Source organism: Muntiacus reevesi, chromosome 13 (genome assembly GCF_963930625.1).
Source record: "Muntiacus reevesi chromosome 13, mMunRee1.1, whole genome shotgun sequence".
NCBI classification, from domain to species: Eukaryota; Metazoa; Chordata; class Mammalia; order Artiodactyla; family Cervidae; genus Muntiacus; species Muntiacus reevesi.
This window is the reverse complement of record NC_089261.1, coordinates 11,595,970-11,619,640: the sequence shown is the minus strand read 5'-3', so window position 1 is coordinate 11,619,640 and position 23,671 is coordinate 11,595,970. Positions and strand designations below refer to the sequence as shown.

At 39.6% G+C, this 23,671-nt stretch overlaps 1 protein-coding gene across 5 annotated transcripts in view; it reads left to right on the top strand.

Annotated features, from left to right (window-relative positions):
• The window catches only part of HECTD4 (HECT domain E3 ubiquitin protein ligase 4), a 170,985-nt gene that overhangs the window by 52,894 nt on the left and 94,420 nt on the right, over positions 1-23,671 (top strand). For all 5 annotated transcript variants that reach the window (XM_065905048.1, XM_065905046.1, XM_065905047.1 and 2 more), the window contains exons 2-7: positions 3,139-3,656; positions 7,132-7,221; positions 7,860-7,990; positions 11,356-11,464; positions 12,144-12,282; positions 14,984-15,154. In XM_065905048.1, coding sequence (XP_065761120.1) covers positions 3,139-3,656; positions 7,132-7,221; positions 7,860-7,990; positions 11,356-11,464; positions 12,144-12,282; positions 14,984-15,154 — 1,158 coding nt within the window. The remainder of the gene's footprint in view (positions 1-3,138; positions 3,657-7,131; positions 7,222-7,859; positions 7,991-11,355; positions 11,465-12,143; positions 12,283-14,983; positions 15,155-23,671) is intronic.

Here is a 23,671-nt window from a genome sequence, read left to right as displayed (position 1 = left end):
GATGGGATGATGAAATTTGTATGACTTGATGGTAAAGAACATTATAATCATTATCTGTTTGATACTCTTTAGTAAAATCTAAATAGAAATGTCCCTAGTTCTTATTTTTAATAATATGATTTGCAATATAACTTTATCCAATGATACCTAGTTGAATACAACTATTGCCTGGTTAGAACTTTTGAAATTTTTATTTTAAAATTATTGTATGGTAGAATTGACATTTTTGGGGGGGGAAGTACAGTTCTATGACTCTTAACACATATATTGATTCATGTAATCACTTAACTAGATGGACCTTTGTTGGCAAAGTAATGTCTCTGCTTTTTAATGTGCTGTCTAGGTTGGTCATGACTTTCCTTCCAAGGAGTAAGCATCTTTTAAATTCATTGCTGCAAGCACCATCTGCAGTGATTTTGGAGCCCAGAAAAATAAAGTCAGCCACTGTTTCCACTGTTTTCACATCTGTTTGCTGTGAAGTTATGGGACCGGATGCCATGATCTTAGTTTTCTGAATGTTGAGCTTTAAGCCAACTTTTTCACTCTCCTCTTTCACTTTCATCAAGAGACTCTTTAGTTCTTCTTCACTTTCTGTCATAAGGGTGGTGTCATCTGCATATCTGAGGTTATTGATATTTCTCCCGGCAATCTTGATTCCAGCTTGTGCTTCCTTCAGCCCAGCGTTACTCCTTGGAAGGTTGAGATGACAGAGGTTGACAGAGGTTGAGATGGTTTGATGGCATCACCAACTCGATGGACATGTGTTTGGGTGAACTCCGGGAGTTGGTGATGGACAGGGAGGCCTAGCGTGCTGCGATTCATGGGGTTGCAAAGAGTCAGACACGACTGAGCGACTGAACTGAACTGAACTGAACCACTTAACACTTGTATTGATTCATGCAACCATTTAGGACATGTTAGATTCATGTAACCACCAGTGCTGTCCAAGATATAGAACAGTTTGTCTTCAGGAACCTTCTTAAATTATCCCTAAATTGTCATACTCTGAGTGTACCCCAACCTCTGGCAACCATTGATCTGTTTTTTTTAATCACTGTACATTTTTCCCCCAGAAAGTAATAAATAGGATCATGCAGATGGGACCTTTGAAATTGATTTTTTTCACTCAACTAAATGCCATTGAGATTCACTGAGGTTGTGGGGAATAGTTGTTCATTTCTTTTTATTGCTGAGTTGTTGGTTGAAATGTTATGGCATTTGGATATTATTTCTGATCTGACACACTGGCACTGAAATTTGAGTTGGTTGCTTTTAATTGGGTTGACTATTTTTTTTAGTCAGTTAAATGAGATACACATGTAGTTAATTTTCTGAATTAGAATTTTTTTTAAACTGCACATTTTTTTAGTTTAGTGGCTTGCGTGTATAGCTAAGCTGGGCAGTTACAGGATGTAAGGGCAAAATTTGAGGTTAAAAAAAGGATTTTGCAGTTTATGAGCAAAATAGAATGACAGTAGAAACAGTGTCAGACATTATTTTGGGGGGCTCCAAAGTCACTGCAGATGGTGATTGCAGCCATGAAATTAAAAGACGCTTACTCCTTGGAAGGAAAGTTATGACCAACCTAGATAGCATATTAAAAAGCAGAGACATTACTTTGCCAACAAAGGTCCATCTGGTCAAGGCTATGGTTTTTCCAGTGGTCATGTATGGATGTGAGAGTTGGACTGTGAAGAAAGCTGAGCGCCAAAAAATTGATGCTTTGAACTGTGTTGCTAGAGAAGACTCTTGAGAGTCCCTTGGACTGCAAGGAGATCCAACCAGTCCATCCTAAAGGAGATCAGTCCTGGGTGTTCATTGGAAGGACTGATGCTGAAGCTGAAACTCCAATACTTTGGCCACCTCATGCGAAGAGTTGACTCATTGGAAAAGACCCTGATGCTGGAAGGGACGAGGGGCAGGAGGAGAAGGGGACGACAGAGGATGAGATGGCTGGGTGGCATCACCGACTCGATGGGCATGAGTTTGAGTAAACTCTGGGAACTGGTGATGGACAGGGAGGCCTGGCGTGGTGCAATTCATGGGGTCGCAAAGAGTCAGACATGACTGGGCGACTGAACTGAACTGAACTGATGACCCTTTAAAATGCCAGTGCCAATGACTCGACAGAATTTTCTTTGCTTTTGTTCCAAGCCTCTTCCCACTCTGACTTTCTGGTCTACTGAGAACCAGACACCTCTGGTGGCTGATAATCTATTTTAGTATGCTTGCTTCAGGAGTGCCCGCCTTTATTTGTTGATTATAACAGTCTATTCATCTTAACTTAGTCAAACTTCCGTGTATAAACGCTTTGCATCATAAATTCAGTTTGATTCTTAATCTTAGTATCTGTTTCTTAGTTGATTGAGGTTTTATTATTTCCCCAGCTGTTGAAAGTCTCAAGGAGGTCTCCTGATAATTGTATGTTTTTGGAAAGAAAATAGTGGTGGTTTTGCTATCAATGGGAACTGTATAAATCTATATACAATGTCACCAATTGAAATAATGAATTAACAGTAGCAAGAATGGAATGCTCTTCAATAATAAACAATCATTTATTAGTAGGTATTTTAGATTTTGAAGGTGAAACTTGTTCTGTTTTCATTGACAATCTAATTGGTAGTAGAAGTTAGAGACAGATTTATAAATTGATTGAAGAAATATTTAGGCCTCAGCTTTCTAAGATAAGTTATTCAAATTAACTTTGGCTTCCATATTTAACTATTTTCATGATTCAGGTTCTAATCTCACTTTTAATAGTAACATTAGCAGAAATATCAAGAAAAGAAAATCTCCATCAGCAGCATGGCTTTATAGCACACATTTTCATATTTGGTCATAAAAGATTTTTTGATATGGACCATTTTTTTAACTTTTAACTTTAAAATTTTAATTTTAAACTTTAATTTTGTATTGGGGTATTGCCAATTAACAATGTTGTGATAGTTTCAGCTGGACAGCAAAGGAACTCAGCTATATATATACGAGTATCCATTCTCCCCCAAACTCCCCTTACATGCAGGCTGCCATGATGTGGACCATTTTTAGATACCAGCAGATAGATTTACTCTCATCATAGATGAGAGTGGTGTTGGAAGCAATACATACCAACTTCCTCTCTACTGGTTCTTTCCTTAGATTTTAACATTTGAGACCAAGAACCCGACGGAATTAGCAGAACGTCTGCGCTCTGTTTGTGGGAATCAGAGCAATGCGTATGCCCGCTTGCTGGAATACCGCCTGAATGCCTTGCGAGGACTGTGGAATGCCCAGCGCCAGCTGGCCTTGGAAGAACAGCATGAAAGGGAGAGTTCGGGTGATGAAGAAACTTTGGCCTTGCTCAAACGCCAGGGCTTGTTGCAGCAACCCGAGCAAGCTCCCTTCACATCGAGGATGGGGCTCCTGCTGGTCTTCCCCCTTATTCAGTCCCAGAGTAGAACAGACCCCTCTCTCTGTAACATCACTGCTGAGGTGCTATTGAACTGCCTTCGCGACTGCCAGCCTTTGAGCCTGACCAAGGAGCCTGCTGACTGTCTCAATGGAATTGAAACTTTGCTGTGCTCCTGGCTAGAGGAGACTTCTGACACGGGCCGACACATCCCACATAAGCAAAAAGAAAATGCTGCTGCTGCCCTTGTGGCTTTGGCGTGTGCCAGGTAAGGAAAATCAAAGGTACCCCCCGGTGACCTTGTGATGGCTGCTGCTTAGGTTGGGTGAGTGAATGAGAGAGCAAGCGTATTTGATGGAAGTCTTAACATTCAGAAGTCCTTCTTTGTTTTCAGTATTGAATTTCACAGCCTTGACAGTGCCTAAGATGCTTTCATCATAACTTGGCACCAGGAGTTGGAGCTGAAACCCAAGTTCAAGGTTTTACTTTGTGTTATATCATGATAACAGCTTAAACAGTTTAAAATGGAGAATTAACACTTGCCATTATCTACTTACCCTTAGATGATTTGTTTTTTACATCAAGTGATTAGTGGAGGATGTTATATCTATATTTCTTCCAGAAGGACAGTGAAAAAAATGTGTAGCGCTTTTAAATTTTTTTGTGACACATGTCTGTAAGGAGTCTGTCAGCGAGTGAATGGGTTATTACTCACCTGGACTTGGTCACACAGATATGGTCACAAATTATATTTCTGGACCTTGATGCTTGGCTCCATCAATCTAATTGAAAGATCTTGTGTGTGTGTGTGTGTGTGTGTGTGTATGTGTATACATATATTAAGATTTAATGGTGTGCTGTCCTTCGCGTGTAAGTTGATGTTATTGATACACTGTCAATAAGAAATATTCTTGGAGTTACTTTTCCAGGAGAGGATTTCTTACATTCTCCTGCTCAGTAAACTGTATGATCCCTCTCACATATTTGTGAAGAAAAGTTTCACTGCCTTTGCTTTCTTCTAACCTAATTGTCTAGGGACCTTTAGGACCACGATCTGACAGGTTAATGTTACTAATCTGTCCCTCTCCCTTCAAAATTTTTTCTTTGATTGAGTTCTTCCTTTTGTTAGCAAAGCAAATGTGGGTAACTTCTTGGAGGATTACGAAGTCCTTACACTCCTTCCTCTATTTTTATGGCTTCAAAGTTGACCTTTATATAGTTCAATCTCAAGCTGTTTTTAAGGCAAAATGGCCCCAACATTTATTGTCAGTTTCCTTGCCCTGAGCAAACTGTTATAGCCTAGTTTTAGATCCTGGAAGACTGTAGTTGATTATGGAAATCCTGACATGAGCTTAATTCTGGAGACATTATTGGGTGGTACCAGAATAAGTCTCCCTGTAAAGGTTTTATATTGGATTTATTTATTAATTTTTGGATATGCAGAAGACAGTTTTAAGCCCTAAATAGATTTGTTATTAATACAAAAGTCCTACTTTGGGAAATTTTTCAGTCTATCTTTAGACAGATTTAGGATGTTTGGAATAATTACCAATAATTACCAATTCTTTTCTTTTAATAAACATGGGGTCATAAAACTCACTTTTTAATTTAGTCTGAACCAACAGATGGTTATTGAAATTGCTCCATGTGCTTGAGATTCCAAAGTCCATTTGGCAGAAATGAGTGTTTTTATTTTCTTCTTCTTGGATGTGAGTGTGTGTTGTTTTTGTCTTAAGATAGTGCCTACATTCTGTTGCTAATATTATCACCTTATCTGGACTTTATTTACCTCAGAAGTCACATGCTTTTCAGGGTTGGATCATCTCTTTTATTGACATGTTTAGGAGCATATTATTGAACTTTTGAGATTGATGCTCTCAAACTCAGAACTGTGTTTCCAAAAAATTATTTTGAAGATATTCATTCATTTCAACTAGCTAACATTTATTGAACCCTTCTGATGTGCCAGGAACCTTGCTAGGTCTTAGAGAAATAGTGACTCACGGTGGGTGACTCATGATCTCTAATTTTACAGTTGAGTTGATTGCATTTTGTCAATCATTATTGCTCATTTACCATAGGCAAGGGACTCTTCTAGGCAGTAGGAACATAGCAGTGAGCAAAGTAGATGGTCCCTAAGATTGCAAAGTTTACATGAGAGAGAGAGAGACAACTAGAAATGAATGAATGTATAGGATAATTTCCAGAGAAGGATAATCATAGTAAGAAGACAAATCAGGATATTTTGCTAATAGAGAATAACTTAAGAGGAGGTGGAAGCCAGCATTAGCTAAAGATGCCAGGGAAGACCTTACTGAAGAGATTAACATTTGAGCTGAGGCCTGGACAGTTGACACAGAACAAGCCACACAAAAAAAGCCAGTGACGGAGTTCCAGGCAAGGGGAGCAGCAAGCAACACGAGTCTGATCCTCCTCCTGTCCTTGGGGTAGCTGAGGGACAGCAGAGTGAGCTGGGGGCTGGAATGCAGTGGTAGAAGGGGAGGTGGGAGAGGAGGGTCCAGACCATGTTGGGGCTTAGGAGCCATGGACGGAGTCTAAATTTTACCCTAACATCTGAATCTGGCAGGCAGTAATATCTTATAGTTGGCTTACTGGTTTTAAGTATTCCAGTGTGCCCTTACCCATTAATTTTAACCTCGTTGTAACCCAGGGGAGGTATCCTTGTTGGACAGATGATGAAGTAAAAACCTACAGGAATTTGGTAACAGAACTGAGGTGACGCCGCTGGTGAGCGGCAGAGCCCAGTTTCGGAGCCTAGGGGTCTTTTCTCCCAGCTTGTGCTTTTGTACTCTGTCTGCTGCCTCCCTGCCAGTATGCTTCTTTGGTTTTGATTCTTTGAACACCAGAGATAGGGAAGGGGACAATTAAGAGGAGAACTCTAGGCCTCCTTGATCCTCTGTTGGGTATTCCATTTCTTGTGAGGTTTAGGCACATGATACCTAGCAATTAAAGCCTTGGCTAAGAGAAATAAGGCTGCAGTCTGAAGTCAGCCCATCTGATACCCATGATCATTTAGTTCAGGAAATGTTCTTGTGGTGATTTATACTTGGGATCTGGCCAGGTAAGTCTTGTGCATCTTAAAAGCACCTTCTTTTAGATCCTGCTGACCATATTACAGACTTCCCAGGGCCTCAAGCCTTTGGAACCAAAAGGAAATCGGGTCTTTGTGAGCTCTGCAAGCATTAAAATCACAAACTTCACAGCAGGGGGAAGCAGAAGGAATACCCTTCAGCACAAAGTATTATTTGAATGTTTTTCTTTTTGATCATATTTAATGTGATGGGGGTTTGGTGAGATGTTATGTAAAATGGATGAACTTAACAAAGATATTAAAACATTTAAGCCTGGAAATACCGCTAGACTTTAAATATAACCTCTTCCAATGAAATCTGTCCTCTAGACTAGCGATTGACTTGATGAAAGAGTATCCAGGCGTAATCACCACCTGTTCTTTGTGCTTGAGCTTTCTGTTTTGAACTTTCATGTTAGGGGAAGATGATTTACCTTTGCAAATACAAGAAGAACCAGCCTGGTAAGAGGCAAGTATATCTGACATTTTGTGCAGCACACCTACTGTACATGCACAACATGCATACATGCTCAGTCGCTCAGCAGACACAGACTTATTTTGGAAGCTTCCCTTGTGATTAATAACATTGATATCAACAACCTTATTATTTGACATTTCAATTTCACTGATTTTCTGTTCCCTCTTTTTTTAGGGGATCATTGAAAACTTTTGTTCATACAGTCCATCTATTACAGAAACAGACTGATTTAGGGTCCCTGCCTGTAGCCGATGTGCTGTATAGGTAAGCTGTCATTTTGGATCCTCACCCTCCTTCTACATAAGCGAGCCTTGAGAATTAAAGCTCTTCCAATAAGTAAATTGCTAAACTCTTTTTTTTTAATCAATTAATGACTCGTGTTTTTAAGTAAGTGTGCTATTCTAATCATCATAAGTAAGGATTTTGTTTTTTCCTTCTTAAAGAAAAAGCATGTTGTTTTTCATTTTTTAATTTTAGTGGATTAAAAAAATGCAATAGCTTGTCTTGAATTTTTATTGTAGATTTCAAGATAATATATTAAGATATAAAGTAAAAAAGTGAAAGTTGTTCATAATTTTGCTACTCAAAGATAGCCACTCCAAATGTTGTATGTATTTCCTAGTTCATACCCCTTTCTCTCTATCCCTTCCTTTCTCTCATACATGTATACATGTAAAATATATACATTTTTACACACAGCTACAAATTTATTGTAACATAAGCACTACTTCATGATTTTTTTTAATGTAAAAATATAAGTTTCATGAATGTCTTTTCAGTTACATAGTATTTGTGTAGAACTATTGTAGTTTTCTGCTCTTTGAGATGGTAAGTTGACTTTTATCTTCTTGCTGGAATGGATAGTGTCAGTGTCTTTATGATTCTCTACCTCCCTCTTTTAGGCTGTTGCTTTTGGAAGGGGGACCCGGATCCCCCTCCTGTTTGCTTGGTGGCAAACATATAGTATCCTGGGGGTATGAAGACATGCTGCCCGCACCAGATAGCAACACTGGCTCCAGTTCTGAAAATAAAGGTAATGCAAGGGTTTGGGTCCTGTGATTGAAATTAAGATATGAAAAGAGTGGTTTTAGATCATTGTAGCAACCGATTTAGATATAACTCTGTGTTCCTTTTAATTAAAAGCTCAAGCTTCCTATACAAGGCATTCATTGTCTGCTTTATCAGTAAAAGTATAAAAGCTGATACTGAGTGAGGGAAGAAAATGGATAGGTTTTACTATCGCAAGGGAAAAGGATCATCCATACAGTCCTGCCAAGGAGGCATGAGTTACTTAAATTGATTCCTGAGTATTTAAATTTGGGCATGGGAGCCTTAAGTTGAATTTTTATATCCATGAGTAGAGTATCAGGTCTTGCTGCCTGATTCTGTTTCTTTGAGTAATTTATTTTGTTGTGTAACAAGTGTTGGTGAGCCCTCTTATCCTAAAAGAAAAAAAAAAAAAAGATTGTTCAAAGGAGCATGAATTGTGAAGTATCTCCTTTAAACAAAGGAGATTAAAATGTTTTTACACAGTTTCACAAGTATTACATATCTGTTTACTCTGTAATCTCAGCAAAAATGGCAGAAGGTCTCTGAAATGTCCTGCAGTTAACTGACTTGCCAGATGAATGAGGCCTGTTTCTTCGTTTGGTGGATGTACTGATCAGTATGCCACGGCACACACAACCCATGTACACTCTTTTTATAGTCTGTGCCCTGCTGCTTCCACATCTGGAGTTGCAGCCTTGCAAGGAGTTCGCCTTGCTTCCAAACCTGTTTGTTATTGTAGTTGGTACTTGTGATTATATCATTAAATGTTGCATAACTGATAAAGAATTTTTTAAAAACCCTAGTAAATCTTTCCATTTAGAAATGGAACGCTTTAGAACCATCTCTAAGAAACTGATGTTCTCTAAGAATTTAGTGTGGGATTCAGAGTCTACTCTCCCTACCCTCTCATTTCATTCTCTGGATGGGGGCAACTTTCTCAGATGACTGTACGGGCATGGGGTGCAGTCTCAGCAATGGGCCACCCCCGCATCTCTCATTTGGTGCCTGTGCCTTTTCATGGTCCACTGTTTCTTCCAGATAGTCATGTTAAAGTGATGAGAGGAGCAGGCAAGACTTTGAGATGTGAGTTACCACCTTCACTGACTCAATTAGAGTCAACAGGAGAAGTGAAAACCTGCAGTGCCCAAGAAGTTCTTAAACATTATGGGCAGAAATAAGCAAATTCATACAAAACCAAAACCCTTTTCTTCACTCTCTCCTTTAGCCCTTTTGGGCTTCTCAGGTGGTGCTAGTGGTAAAGAACCCACTTGCCAATGCAAGAGACATAAGAGACATGAGTTTGATCCCTGGGTTGGGAAGATCCCCTGGAGGTGGACATGGCAACCCTCCCCAGTATTCTTGCCTAGAGAATCTCATAGACATGTAATTTCTCACTAAGGATGATGATATCAAGCTGATCTGTATGCCTTTCAGTCTCTTGTACCTTTGGTTTTGCTTCTGGCTAGAGGATGTTTTTCTTATAAAAATTTAAAAAATAATCTTATTTAAATTTTAATACTGGAAACATTCAATATACACAGAAGTTGAAAGAATTCTATAGTAAATCCTATAGTAAACACTCAGCTTCAGCAAGTGTTAGCTCAGGCCCATCTTATTTATTGTTCTGTCCCCTTCACTTCCACTCCCTGTCAGATCCATACTCAAAAGGCCTTGACCTTAATCTGAATAGTGGTGAATAAGTGTCTATTTATAAGTTGTAAGTTAAAATGTTTAAGGAATGAAATTAGTATTTTTTAAATGATGACCTACTTTAGCCATTTTTTGAAGAACCAGTAGGAACAAGTCTCAGTTGTCTTGGATTAGTAGACTGAATTTTTAAGATAATCACATGTGGATGTACATGTGTGCATGTGGATGTGCATGTGCTAAGTCATTTCAGTTGTGTCTGACTCTGCAACCCCATGGACTGTAGCCCACCAGGGTTCTCTGTCCATGGGATTCTCCAGGCAGGAATACTGGAGTGGGTTGCCATTTCCTTCCTCCAGAGGATCTTCCCAACCACATACTCAGTACTAATTTGAGTGCTGTGACATTGAATTTCCTCTAATATGACAAGTAGTAAAGAAACTCCTCTTAAAAATAGTAAGTGAAAAAAAAAAAAAATAAATAAATAAAAAAAAAAAAATAGTAAGTGGATTGATTTTGAAAATAAGCACAACGTTTTATTTATATGTTCTTTTTTTAAGGTAAATTCTTACCTTAAATGTTTTAGTAAACCATTTACTATCATTCAGAGAGAAACTTTGTTTTAGCTTGGGGAAGATATACTAAAAGGGAAATATAATTGCTGTTTTTAAATAGAAGCAATATTATATTTTTGTACTGTGTCATTCCAGAAATTTGGGCGTCCGAGTGGCCCAGCAGTAAAGAATCCATCCACACAGCAGGAGATGTAGGTTCAATCCCTTGATCAGGAAAATCCGCTGGAGGAAGGCGTGGCGACCCTCTCCAGTATTCTTAGAGGATCCCATGGACTGAGGAGCCTGGTGGGCTACAGTCTATAGGATCGCAAAGAGTCAGACAGGACTGCAGCAACTGAGCACAGCACTCCAGAAGTTTAAAATTAGGATCTCTTGATGGGAAATCCACAAGGAGCAGGTTCTAGTTCAAATTATCATTAGTCTATCAATATAATATCATTTGCCATGTAAGGGGCACTGGCTTTGTACCAGAGAGCAGTATGGTATTTGCTTATATTGTCTCATTCAACCGTCACAGTCACTCTTAAGGTACATACTATCTTCATCTTAGAGCTGCAGAAACTGAAATTCAGAGAGGTCCAAAGTCAACTAATAAATGTCCCAAACTCTTGAATCTCCTATCTTTTTTTATTATGCACTCCTCAGGGAAAGTATTGTATTCTTAGTCATTTCAGATTAGAGTTAGGAATGAATTTTTGCTATTCAGAAAGCAAAAAGAAAAATCTTTGGCAGACTGAGCCAGATTCTCCTGATAATAACTGTCTGACCTCTTTCCCTAGTCTTGGTCCCTAACCCTACATGCATTTTGAAGTTTGATTTAGGGGTTTGAGCTGTCTTCCCTGGAAGTCACACTGAAGCACTTATTTTATTATTATTATTTTTGGCTGTACTCCACAGCTTGTGGGGATCTTAGTTCTGAGACCAGGGATCAAACTTGGGGCCCTGGCCATGAGAGCATTGAGTCTTAATCACTGGACCACCAGGGGGTTCTCAAGAAGCACTTATTTTGAAAGTGGGTAATTGTCTTTCGCTCAGCCTCCTAATGGCTTTTTCATTAGAAAAAGCATGTTTATAATTTCATTAGAAAAAGCATGTATATAATTTACCTGTGAAAAAACGATTTCAGATGCTGACTTGGGACGCTGTCTCACGGCAGATGGTCTTTACCTGTATACTACTAACTCAGTTGGAAGAGGAGTAAGCAAATTGGGGTCTGGATTACATGGTACTCTCAGGTCAGTTGCATGGAACTTGCTGAATAATTTGGCTGGAACGTTTTCCTCATTACGTGAATCTGTGATGAAGACACCTGGGCGTGCGTGCTAACTCCCTGTAGACTGACTAGTGACTAGACAAATATGAGTGACTTCTTACGATTCTGGTTTTCTCTTATTGCCACTTTCTCTTCCTGGTTCTCTTAATGCATTTCAGCTTTGTTTTTGACTCTATAAAAATTGAGTCTGGTAGCCCTACGATCATTGTTTGTAGCTTCTAGCCAAAAATCCCTCCATGATCAGAATTTCTGTATTAGTGACTTCTCCATGTCAAAAGTGGGTATATTTCTAGTTAAGTCTTTTTGTCCTTGGATTTGACATTGGATCAGCAGTGATTTTTTTTTCAGTTGAGATATAAGATCTATGAATTGCTGCCAGAAGAAACCACAGTTTGAGATCCTTATGTATATTTAATTAGATTGTTTCCCCAACCTTTTCTCCTCTCCAATTTGTTGTGGGAAATTAATATTTGCCATAGTTTGTCAGTCTCAACGTTAATATGTTTATTCTCCTTCAGATGTTTTGTATACTTAGTCATTGAAAAGAAATGAGGAGGAAAATATCATTTTGACTGTGGTAGCTCATTGTCGGGTGTCGGACCTGACCTGCTGACTTAGCCTGTGTACCTTTTCCCCCGCAGAGGTTTTGTGTACTGCCGGAACGAGGAGCTGGAACCAGGATGGCTTGCTTTTGGCAGTGGCAGTCTTCTCCACCGGCCTGTATCTTTTGACAATAAACCTCACTCCCTTTTCCAGGTCATTGACCAGAATACCCTTCAGGTAAACAGAACACCAAGGCTTTGTGTTTTATATTTTGGAGATGGTAAGCAAAGTTCGTGACATGATCAGAAGGAATAATACAGTTGATACCTTGGGTTCATTTGGGTTTTTCCGTTGGATGTTACAGAAGTAGTTTCCTGCTGGAGTGACATTCTTTTAACTGTCATTGTTTTGGGCATTCTGTTTTTTCTCTAGTGTCTTAAGTTTTCCCACATGATCTGAGTGAACGTGCTTTGTTAGAGCATCTAAGGCCAATGACAAGCTTTTTTTTAAATTATTTTTTATTGGACTATAGTTGCTTTACAACAGTTGTGTTAGTTTCTATTGTACAGCAAAATCAATCAGCTATATGCGTACATGTCCTCCTTTCTTTTGGATTTCCTTCCCATTTAGGTTACTACACAGAGCACAGAGTAGAGTTCCCTGTGCTATATAGAATGTCTTCATTAGTTACCTATTTTATACACAGTAACAATAGTGTATATACATCAATTGCAGTCTCCCAAATCATCCCAGGACAAATTTTTTTGATTTAAAAAAAATTCTAGAGAGTCAAAGATGGTATAAATACCAGCTTTTTTTTTTTTAAAAAACTAGATCTATTTTGAAAAGACATTATTCCCCTTATTCAGTTTGTTCTAAACAGTCTTTCTATGGGAACGGGAGCTTTGAAGTGAGTTTAGATAAAATCATCATGTGCCCAGGATTGAGCTCATCCACGGTGCTCTCGTAGCGCTCTGTGATGTCACTTGCCACATTATATTGAAATCACCTGCTCTCATGTGGAACTACTCGCCAAGACTACACACACCTTTATTTTTGGGCACTGTCTTACTCATATCTGTGTCCCTAGAATGTAGCCACAGCACTTGATTGATGATAATGATAATAACCCTGTCTCTCTGTGCCAGGCCCTGGTTTGGGCAATTGACATGTCCTACCTGGGAGGTATAACTACGGCAGTTTCATCTTACAGTTAAGACACCTGAGGCTAGGCACATTGTAAGCATCCAGTAAGTGTTTGTACTTCAGTGGAAGAGTGAGCTCAGAGAGATTAAGTATCTTGGCACACAGTAATGGCAGCAAGAGGACTTGAACCCATCCACTCTAGAGTCTGAGTTCTTTATGCTACAGCTTTCTGCCTTTCAGCCATATTCAAACACAACAGTTAGAGTTGCCATCTGTGGAGTGAGTGCCCTGAGAGTAGTCATAGCCAGGGCTTAAGTGAGATGTTACACCTTTTCTCGTCTGCCTCTCAGCTGTGTTTTTACTGGAGTTGTTCACCATTGCATCTCCAGAGCAGATTGGAGATACTCAGAAATTATTAGATGAAAAAGTGAATAAATGAAGGCCATATTAACTCCATTTCTTATCAGTAATTCAGATAGATGAGAACACTGCCTGTATTTATTTGCAATGGAGTTATAAGCTAGGAAATTAAACAGATGTTGAATCTTAGAACGTGATTTACGCTTGAAGTGATGTTAGTATCTTGTGTTCTCGTAAAAACTCTGTTGTCCAAGAAAGCAGTGTTCTCACTAACTAGCTATGTGCATTGAAACAATTTGGGGGTGGCTTAGGCCATTCAGTAACAGTTAACTTTATAGACTTATTGGCATTGCTTATTTCAAAGTGTAGTTACAACAACTCCATGACTTTTTAAACTTTTGAGGTAGACATAACAAGTCTGGAAAAAAGTTCATAATATGAGTTCAGGGGTCAAAAGTAACCTGAGGAAAACTAGTGATTCACCTAAAGAAATAGAGTAACTGAAGGTCATTCTTAGTATTCCCTGAAGGCACCTGACCATCTCTAATTATTTTTATTTGGAAATTTTCAGTTCTGCTCCTATTCTTGGATTTAAAAAAAAAAAAAAGGAGATTTCTTGATTCTTATTTTCTATTATTTTAAGTGCTTTTCTCTGGCAATAAAAATTAGTATATAACTGCACATTTAATGTGAAATGATGCAGAACTTATCCATTACACTGAAACCGAAGGATATTTGCTATTAGAAACACATGCCTTCATGTCTAATGTAGAGAATGGCTGTTTGTTTCTTTCTTCCTGATGGACATGGTAAATTTCAACAAGGTCTCATGTTCTAAGTTAGGAGCTTGTGTGTGCCTTCATCTTTTTTTCCTTTTTTTGAGGCCTTTCTCCTTTTTCTTCTTTGCTTTCCCTCTTGTTTTCTTCTTGCCTTCTCTTAATTATTATTAAGATAATTATTAATTATCCTTCCATAATTATTAATTTTTGAGTTAGACTCTAAATTAGGTGCTGGGAGTATAAAGATGAATAAGATATAGTCCTGTCCTTTACGTATAATGAAGTCTTAAATTTATTTACTAAGGAAATTTCAGGAAGTATTATTTCTCTAAGAGTTTTTTAAAAATAAATATTTGATAAAACACACATGCAAAGCAGATTTAAAGTGTTTAGTAAATACTTTTTTTTTTCCTATTAAAATGTAATTTGAATTAATCTCAAGGATCTTTTAATATGTTGCATGGCTTGTTGTATGAAGTTTTATATATTTGTCGTGTGATTTTCATATATTATTCTTAGAGATAAATGTCAGCTTTATTTTGACTAGGAAGCCTACCGAATTCTCTTCTTGGACTTAATGGCATTATTGATGAATCGATAGGAACAGAATTTACATGCCGCCCTAATGAACTGTTCCTCCCTTTCTCGGCCAGGTATGCCAGGTGGTGCCAATGCCAGCCAATCACCTCCCCGTTGGCAGCACCATGAGCACTGTGCACCTTTCTTCAGACGGCACTTACTTCTATTGGATCTGGTCTCCTGCCAGCCTGAATGAGAAAACACCTAAGGGACATTCTGTCTTCATGGACACTTTTGAACTTGTGGTGAGTTTCACTTTCTCATCCTGCATCTTTGCAGAGACATTTTTACTTGCTTTCTTTTTCTGTTGGTTTACAAGGAACCTAAGAAACTTGGAGTACTTGTGCAGTATATGTACTCTTGCCTCAAAATTGGTTTTTCTCCTGGATGTGTTTTGAAGGTTTCTTTATTTGGAGTTGTATGACACAAGTAAAGCCAGGCTTTTTGAAGGTTAATCTAGCAACAGAATGGAGATAACAATAGTTAATGTGTAGACAGTGGGATTTTTAAGGAGAAATGCTCATGAGCTTGCTGGAACTTTGGAACTAGATTACAGTAGCAAGATTGTGTCTACAGATGGATATTGGGAGTCTCCAAGAGAGATGATGATTGAAGCTGTGGAAGGCTATCATTCATTCATTCATTAGATATTGGCAAAGTATTTACTGAGAGCCAGGCACAGTGGTGTCTAGGTGGTGGGAATACAGTGATGGGCAAGGGGGTAGGATCCTTGCTCAAATGGAGCTTGTATCCTGACTAGTGGGTGGGTTGAGTGGTGGTAGTAGAGAGACAGAACTTTAACCATAATCAAGTGAACAAATAAATGGACAACATAATTTGAGGTAGTGAAGGAAATGTAGTAGCTAACCAGATGAGGGAGTTGGGGGTAGGGGAGGGAAAAGCATTCTAGGAAAAGGAGACCACAAGTGCAGAAGCTCTGTGGTGGGAGCAGGCATGTGTGTTATAGGGAATGGCAGTGAGCCAGAGTAGATGAGTGCAGAGAGCGGAACTTGAGGCGAGGAGAGACTGGGAACTGTGAGAGTCCAGATCTGCCGTGTCCAGTGCAGTAGCCAGTAGCCACATGAAGCTGTGGTTTAGTTTAAACAGGAGTTTAAATTAATCAGAAATCAATACGATTAAAACTTCAGTTGCTCAGTCACATTAGCCACAGTTCAAGTGCTCAATAGCCACATGTGGCTGGCTAGTGGCTACCATATTGAATGTCAAAGATAACACTTCCATCATTAAAGAAAGTCCTATTGGACAGCACTGAGACATCTAGATAGTATTTGTAGAGACTTGTAAAAGAAAAAATTGCTCCAAGCCAGGTTCAACAAAACCTTTTTTCATGATGTAATTTAACAGCCTCCTTCTGGGAAGAATTTTAGCATTCCTGGTAAGGGAGAAAAAAAGGACACTGTAGCAATTTCTAATAAACTTTAATGGGGTTAAAACTTGTTCTGGGAAATCAGTCATCCATCCTGCCAGCTAACTGTCAGTTTAGTAACCTTTCAGTATACATTTTTTTCTATTATTTCTTTAGAACTAATAGAACTTTAGTTCTGAAGAACTAATTAGTTCTTTTTCTATTATCTAGTTTCACAGTATTCTCAAAAATGATCTTTTCTTATAAAATGTCTTAGCCAGAGTGAGCCTTCAAATTGATCTGCTAGAGGTTGTACAACTAGGAATGTCTTTTTAAAAAAAAAAAAAAGAAAGAAAGTTGTTTTCAAACAAACTTAACCAACTGGTTAAAGGATTTAGGTCTTTTTTCTGGACAGAGGAGCCTGACGGGCTATAATCCATGGGGTCTCAAGAGTCAGACTTGACTTAGCAAGTACACCACCACTACCACCACCACCTAAGAATAATGGAAAAACATCAAAGAATTTCCCTTTCCTTGATATGCTTTGGTTAAATTTTAAAAATCATGTCAAAGAAAAACATGCACATGGATTAAAATTTGAGGTAGTACATCTAGGCTCATAATGAAAAGTGGGAGTCTCTTTCCCCATCCCTGGCATGTTCCTTATAGGTAGTTACTTTAATGGTGTGAGCTTTTCCTTCTTCTAGTGGTTACTTCCATGTCTCTAAGTGAAAAGCTTACATTGCTGTTTCTTGATTTACTAACTCCATATGTTGTGTGTTTGTGTTTTGGTTTTTTGTTTTTTGTTGTGACAGATGAGGATTTGACTCAATTCACCTTTTTTTCTTCCTTCCTCCTAGTGTATTTATTTGATTCATTGTAATTCCTCTTTGGAGGAGGATATCTTTGTAACTTATAGTTAAACCTTTATTGTTCCTCAGCTCTAAGTAGTGTCTCTTGTCCCCTGACCTTAGGAGTTGGAGATAGATAATAGTGTCTCTTCTTGTCCTTTAGTATGGGGAAAGCCAAAACTAAAAGTATACATTCAGGGGAATTCCCAAGAGGAAGAGAGATGATTCACCAACACCCAGCCTTAGAGAGTCTTAAGGATTGGTGGCATCAGGTATGGTACAGAGCCGTTGTGAGACGGGGTATAGACTGCAAGTTTGTTAAAGGAACTGTCGTCTCCTTTCCTGGTACACACAACATTTGTGTTCAGATGCCAGCCGCCCAGGCAAAAGTCTTGATGTTTATTGTCTGAAGAAACCAAATGACCCTGGAGAAAAGACCCCAGTGTACTGACATTGGGGTTCATATAAGTTAAAGACTTGCTGCCGCAGTGAATCACCCACAGTGATGTCTTCTAGTACGCAAGCCTCCCCAACCATGTGCATAGCATTCCTTTCTAGTGATGAACTGTTTAAAAAAAAGGGCAGACACAAAAACACCCCAAACAAGCAAAAGCCAGGACTTTGGAGAGCTGTGTGTGGAGGGGAGAGGAATAGATTTTAAAAGTTTGGCAAGGTAGTGATAATTATTGAAGCCAGGAGCTGGGCACGTGGGGAGCTCATTATACTACTCTTTCTTCTTTTGTGTACATTTTAAAATGACACTAATAAAGTTCTTTAAAAAATTTTAAAGCAGACCATTGAGAAACTCTAGACAAACTAGGAAAGTCTCTAGATTGGAAACTAAAAATAAGAAAAAGAAATCAGAAAAGCAGCTAATAGAGTAAGATAAAGACCTCATTAGCACTTTTACTACTCTGTGAGACATATAAGAAGATACTGCATTCGTAAAACAGAGCAGGATGTCATGAAAAAAGGACTCTCAAAATGAGAAGGAACTTATGATTATCAAATTTTAAAAATTAATAAGAGAATTAAAGATATGAAATCTAGAAAGTAGGACAAATAAAGAACAGTAAATATGAAAAGATAAAAGACATAAAGGAATAATCCTCCTGAATACTTAGTAACAGTAGTTCCCAAAAGAGAACAGAAAATAAGATATTATCAAAGAAATAATAGAAGAAAAATGTCAAAGTAAAGGATACTGATGTCCAAATTAAAAGGTCTTTGGCACAGTGAATGAAAAATGTCCACACTGGCACCTCATCTTGAAATTTCAGATTTTCAAGAGCAAAGAGGATTCTAAGGCTTCTGGAGGTAAAATAAAATCACGTACAAGTAATGAGGTGTAAGAAGAACACCAGGCTGTTCAGTCTCATTACTGGCTGTAAAAATAGGACAGTATTTCCAGAAATTCTGGGGGAAATCAATATCTAACCCAGAAGTCAGGTAGTCAGCCAAAATATCAATCAGTCATAAAAACAACATAAAGATATTTTTAGACATATAGTTATAGGATCAAAAGCTCATACCTGCCCTAGAGGAAATAGAACAACTACAAGTCTTTGCCTGTGGCATGAAATAAAAAGTTGGGGAGGAAGCTCAAGGGCCTGCTCTAGATTAAAACAGTAACCTTTGAGTCATGTTTGGAGTCTGAATCCAATGGACCAATTGTAGAAAAGAAAATTTGGTGACAATTTGGAATTTGAATATAAAATAAATATTAGAGAAAACCAAGGAGTATATTCTTATTTTTAAAGTTATGATAATGGCATTGTGATTATATAAGAAAATGTCCATATTTTTAGAGATGAGTAGTGAAATATTCAGAAGTGGAATTTCATGATGTCTGAGACATGCTTTAAAATAGAGTGAAAAAGAGATAGGTTAAACAAATTTGGCTATATCTGGATAATAGTTGAAATTGGATGATGAATATATGGAAGTTCATTATACTATTCACAGTTTTTACCTATGTTTGAAAATTTTCATCATAAGGTAAAAAATTTTTAAGTATCACCAGCCCTTAGTTTAGCAACTTCTAAAATACTGACTCGGGAAGCTAAACATAGATACCTTCCTGACTTTCTGCTTATGATACTATCACAGAAAGGAACACTGTGTAGCCATTAAAAAGCATGGGGCAGATCTGTGGAGACTGAAATAAATTAATTTCCAAGTTATATTGTTTAGTATAGAAAGCTTGGTTCAGTGCTCTGTGTGTAATCAGTCACTACCTACTGTGTGATAAAAATTGTGGTGGGCAGGTATGGATTCTCTCTGGAATTGGCCTTCTCCTATGATACTAGCGTTCCTCTCTCAGTGGATCATTCACCACAGCATATAAATACAGGAGAGGATATTTAGTCTTGAAAAAGCAGAACCAACTCCTTTGACCCTCATTCTCCTCCACTCCTCTATCTTTAGTTCCCCTTTACAGCAATATGCTTGAAAGAGCTTATTCTTACTGTTTTACTTTCTTTCCTTCTGTTCTCTCTTAAACCTGCTACAGTCTCACCATGCTACCGTAGCAGCGCTTCCCAATTTCCCCAGGGACTTCCACAGTAGTAAATTCAAGAGCAACTCTCTTTTCTTTTTACTTGACCTTCTAGCAGTATTTAATGTGATCTCACTCCCCCATTCTTGAAACTGTTTTCATTTGGACTTTGGGACACTCTTAGGACTTCTCTCGTCACTGGTGTTTCCTATCTCCTGTCTTCCTAACCTCTCAACAGTCATGGGCGCCAGGACCTATTTCTAGGACCCCTTCTGTCTACTTTGCTCTTACTCCCTCGTTTATCTCATCCTGTCTTATAGCTTTAAACACCTCCCTATACAGATGATGCTCAATTTTGCTTCTCAGCCAAAACCTGTCCCTGAAGCTCTGCATGCATATTGATGTGGGTGGGTGTTTGTATATGCTCAGGATATGAGACTTTTCCAGTTGGAAGTCTGATAGTTCCCTCAAGCTAAATATGCCCTCTACCAAACTCCTGATTTTACCCAGATCTGCTTCTGCCTCAGGCTCTCCCATTTCACTTCATGACATCTGTGTCCTTTCAGTGCTGGCCAGAGACCTTTGTGTCCCTCTCTCTTCCTCTTTTTTCCCTTCCCCAGTTCCTTGCCCAGTCAGCATATATTGCCTGCTTTACTTTCAAAGTGTCTCCCAACTGCCTTCACCTCTGTAGAAGTACTGTGTGATTTGGGGCTTCTGTCACCCCACCCCAGCCCCAGCTGACCTCTTGGCTGACACATGGGCATTGAATGTGTTCTCCCTTCCGGCCTTTGTGCAGGGTCATCTGCAGATAAACAGACAGCTCGTTCTCTTTTTAGGTCTCTGCTCACTTATCATCTTATCAAAAAGACCTTTCTTACCATTGTTTATAAATTATTTTATGTAAAATATAATCCTGTCCCTCCTTATCCCTTTTGCTTTGGTGCAGAATTCAGCTGTGGCAATACCAACATGGTGATCAGCAGGAAATACCTTATTCTTAATTTTAACCTTTTCCTTTAAGATTATGGAATAACCTAGGCATGGACTCTTTCTGCCTGATTTCTTTACCTGTGCACTGGACACATCCTTGCTTGAGAATCTTCTGTGACTCTCTTTTACCTTTTCAGGGCACGTGTTTTACATCTTCAGTTCTATTTTGCTCTGAGACTTCTTCCTGTCCCCATGTGCTTTCTGTAAGCTACTGTTCTTTAGATAGATTCAGTGACAATTTTACTGCTGTTTTGTCTCTTTTTTAGGTCTCTTCTTAACTATATGGTCGGTATAATAAGGGATGCACTAGGTGCCGCTCCCATTTCAACTCCATTGGTTTATGATTTCCTTTAAATTATGATTTGGATAGCTGAGATGCCCTTCATTCATTCAGTGTTAATCCAGTGCCTTGTCTGGGTAGCAGGGTAATAAGCCTTTGTTTTCAAGGCACTTACATCAGAGTGTGGGGAGTTAGTAAGAAAGGAAACACAAGAACGAAATAATTTCAGCTACTGACAAATGCTGGGGAGAAAATAAAACAGGGTAATGCGATAGAGAGTGAGGGGGTCGAGGTGGTGAGCCACTCCGGTTTGCATGGCAGGGAGGGCCATTCTGAGGACATTTGAGCTGAAATGAGAGTGATGAGAAGCAGTCATCTATCCTGCCAGAGAAGGCAACCAACCCTCCCTGTTTGCCTGGACCTGAGACGTTTCTTAGGACATGGACCCTTGGTGCTAAAACTAGGACAGTCTCAGGCAAACCAGAACTAGTCCTGTCCAGAAAGAGGGATCAGCAAGTATAGGCCTAGCATGCAGGCGTTTTAGAGGAGGGACAGAAGGCAGTGTGCTGGAAGTGTGGGGAGAAAGGGAAACCGAAGCAGGGAGGTCAGTGGATGTTGGACCCCGTGGGCCTTGCCAGCCATTTGAATTTTGTTTTAAGTTTATTGGGAAGCTGATGCAGGGCTTCAGACAGGGAAGGACATGATTTTATTTACATCTATAAATGAATCTTTGGCTAATGTAGTAAAACATATGGGGTCAAAGTGGGGAGACCAAGTTGAAAGGCTGGATGGTCCCTGGACTTGAGGTGGTGGCATGGGCCAGGAAGGGAGCCAGAGGGAAGCTTCTCGTCATCAGCAGCTGTGTGCTGCTTCTCACTCCTCCCAGGCTCTTCCCCTCCTTTCAAAGTCAGTAGTAGCTTTTTCGTCCCAAAGAGATGCTTTGCTAAGTATAGAGGTTCCCAGATTTACTACTTGGGCACCAAAGCTGAGTCCTCTGCTTCTCACGGGTGCTTTATCAGGCTTTCTTTTCAATATTTTCAAAGTACTTAAGCACAATAGCATGACTTTTTTTTTTTCCCTTAATTTAGCCATTGTGTTTCTTATGGAGCCAGATTGGGCAGTGCTTTTGAATGCCAAGTGATTGATTTTTTGGTCTGGATGCCTTTGAAGGGTCATATTTAGAGTTGTGCAACATAAATAGAGCTACACTTGGTAAACATGAATCTAGCTGAAGGGTGGGGGTAACACAGTGTGGGAAGATGTGGATGTGTTCAATTTTAGGCGACATAGGCTATTCCAGCCGAAGTGCTGGGAAGTGGGAGGCAGTTAGAAAAGTTGTGCTCAATCCCAGTAGCAAGGATGGGTCTGTATATAGCAATGTGGAGAGGTAGGATTGGATTTGGGTCAGGATGTGTGGGCATGCTGTCGCTTCAGTCATGTCAGACTCTTTGTGACCCCATGGATGTAGTCCACCAGGCTCCTCTGCCCATGGGATTCTCCAAGCAAGAATACTGGAGTGGGTTGCAGCCCTCCTCTTGAGTCAGGACACAGATCTGTTTATTCAGCAGAGCTTCAAGTATTTACCGTGTGCCTCGTGAGTGCTAGAAGTGAGACAGTGAACAAGGCAGGCAGGATCCTGGCTCTTGGGGAGCCGGCATTCAGCTGGGCTGGGGTGGAGGTAGAAGGTCAAATAATAAATGAATTAATGAGTTAGATCATGGTAAGTAAGAGAACGGTAAGTGCTGTGCAGATAACATGACGGTGTTGTGGTCTGGCTTGTGGGGGGTGAGTAGGAGATGGTGAAGGGGATTTCTTTTTGGTAATCATGGAAAGCCTCTTTGAGGAGGTGACATTCTTTGTAAGACCTAAATGATGGGAAAGAGCCAGGCACACACAGGAGGATCTAGGGACAGGGTGTTCCACCAAAGGTTTCAGAACCAGAGATGGGGTCTGACCCTAAGCAGGCTCCCATTTAAGTAGGTGGAGATGGGAATCAGCAGGTAGGTGGAGCTCACAGAGGGCAGGAGCTGACCCGGCTTGCTCACTGGCAGAGTCCCTCACACACAGGTATGTGCTCATGTCAGAAGGAACAAACCGAGATTGCATTCTACCGCTGAGACTGCGGAAGGACAACCCCACAGTCTCTGGCAACCATGGCACAGCCTGCACAGAGGACAAGAAGCTTGATGATTTTGGTTTTAGGTTACTCTTGACCATCAAGAATGTTCACTTGTTAGAGGGAACTAAGTTAAGTAGCTGTAAAGCTTTAAGAGGCCAAGGCAAGGAAATAGAAACAGCATTTTCAAACTCTGAGAAACCTTTTTACTTATCTTTTGTGAACTTCTCATACAAGCCCCCCCACCAAACCCATCCCCCTCCGGGAACCTTGCCTGGCTGTGCTCCCCAGTTTGCTTTCTCTAGCCTCTTCTCTGTTACCAACTTTTCACTTTGGACTCCTTCACTGCTTTTTATTTGCTTCTGGAAGCCTTTCCACTTCACACTCCTGTTCTTCCTTATCTCTATTTCTGCCTCTCTTCACTCATGGCACCAGTTTCTGATACTCCAACCAGACCCAGAAGTCTGGTCTGGAGCGGGCAGTGGGTGAAGAGGCTGATTGAGGTACATCTGAGATGTCTGACTGAATGGAAGTTGAGAAGAGAGATGGTATTGCAATGGGCCACCGATGTTTTCTTTAAGATCTCGGAGACCTGTGAATATTTGAAACCAAAAAGGAAGAGATCAGAGAGGGAGACCGTGAGGGTGAAGGGGGCAGATGGG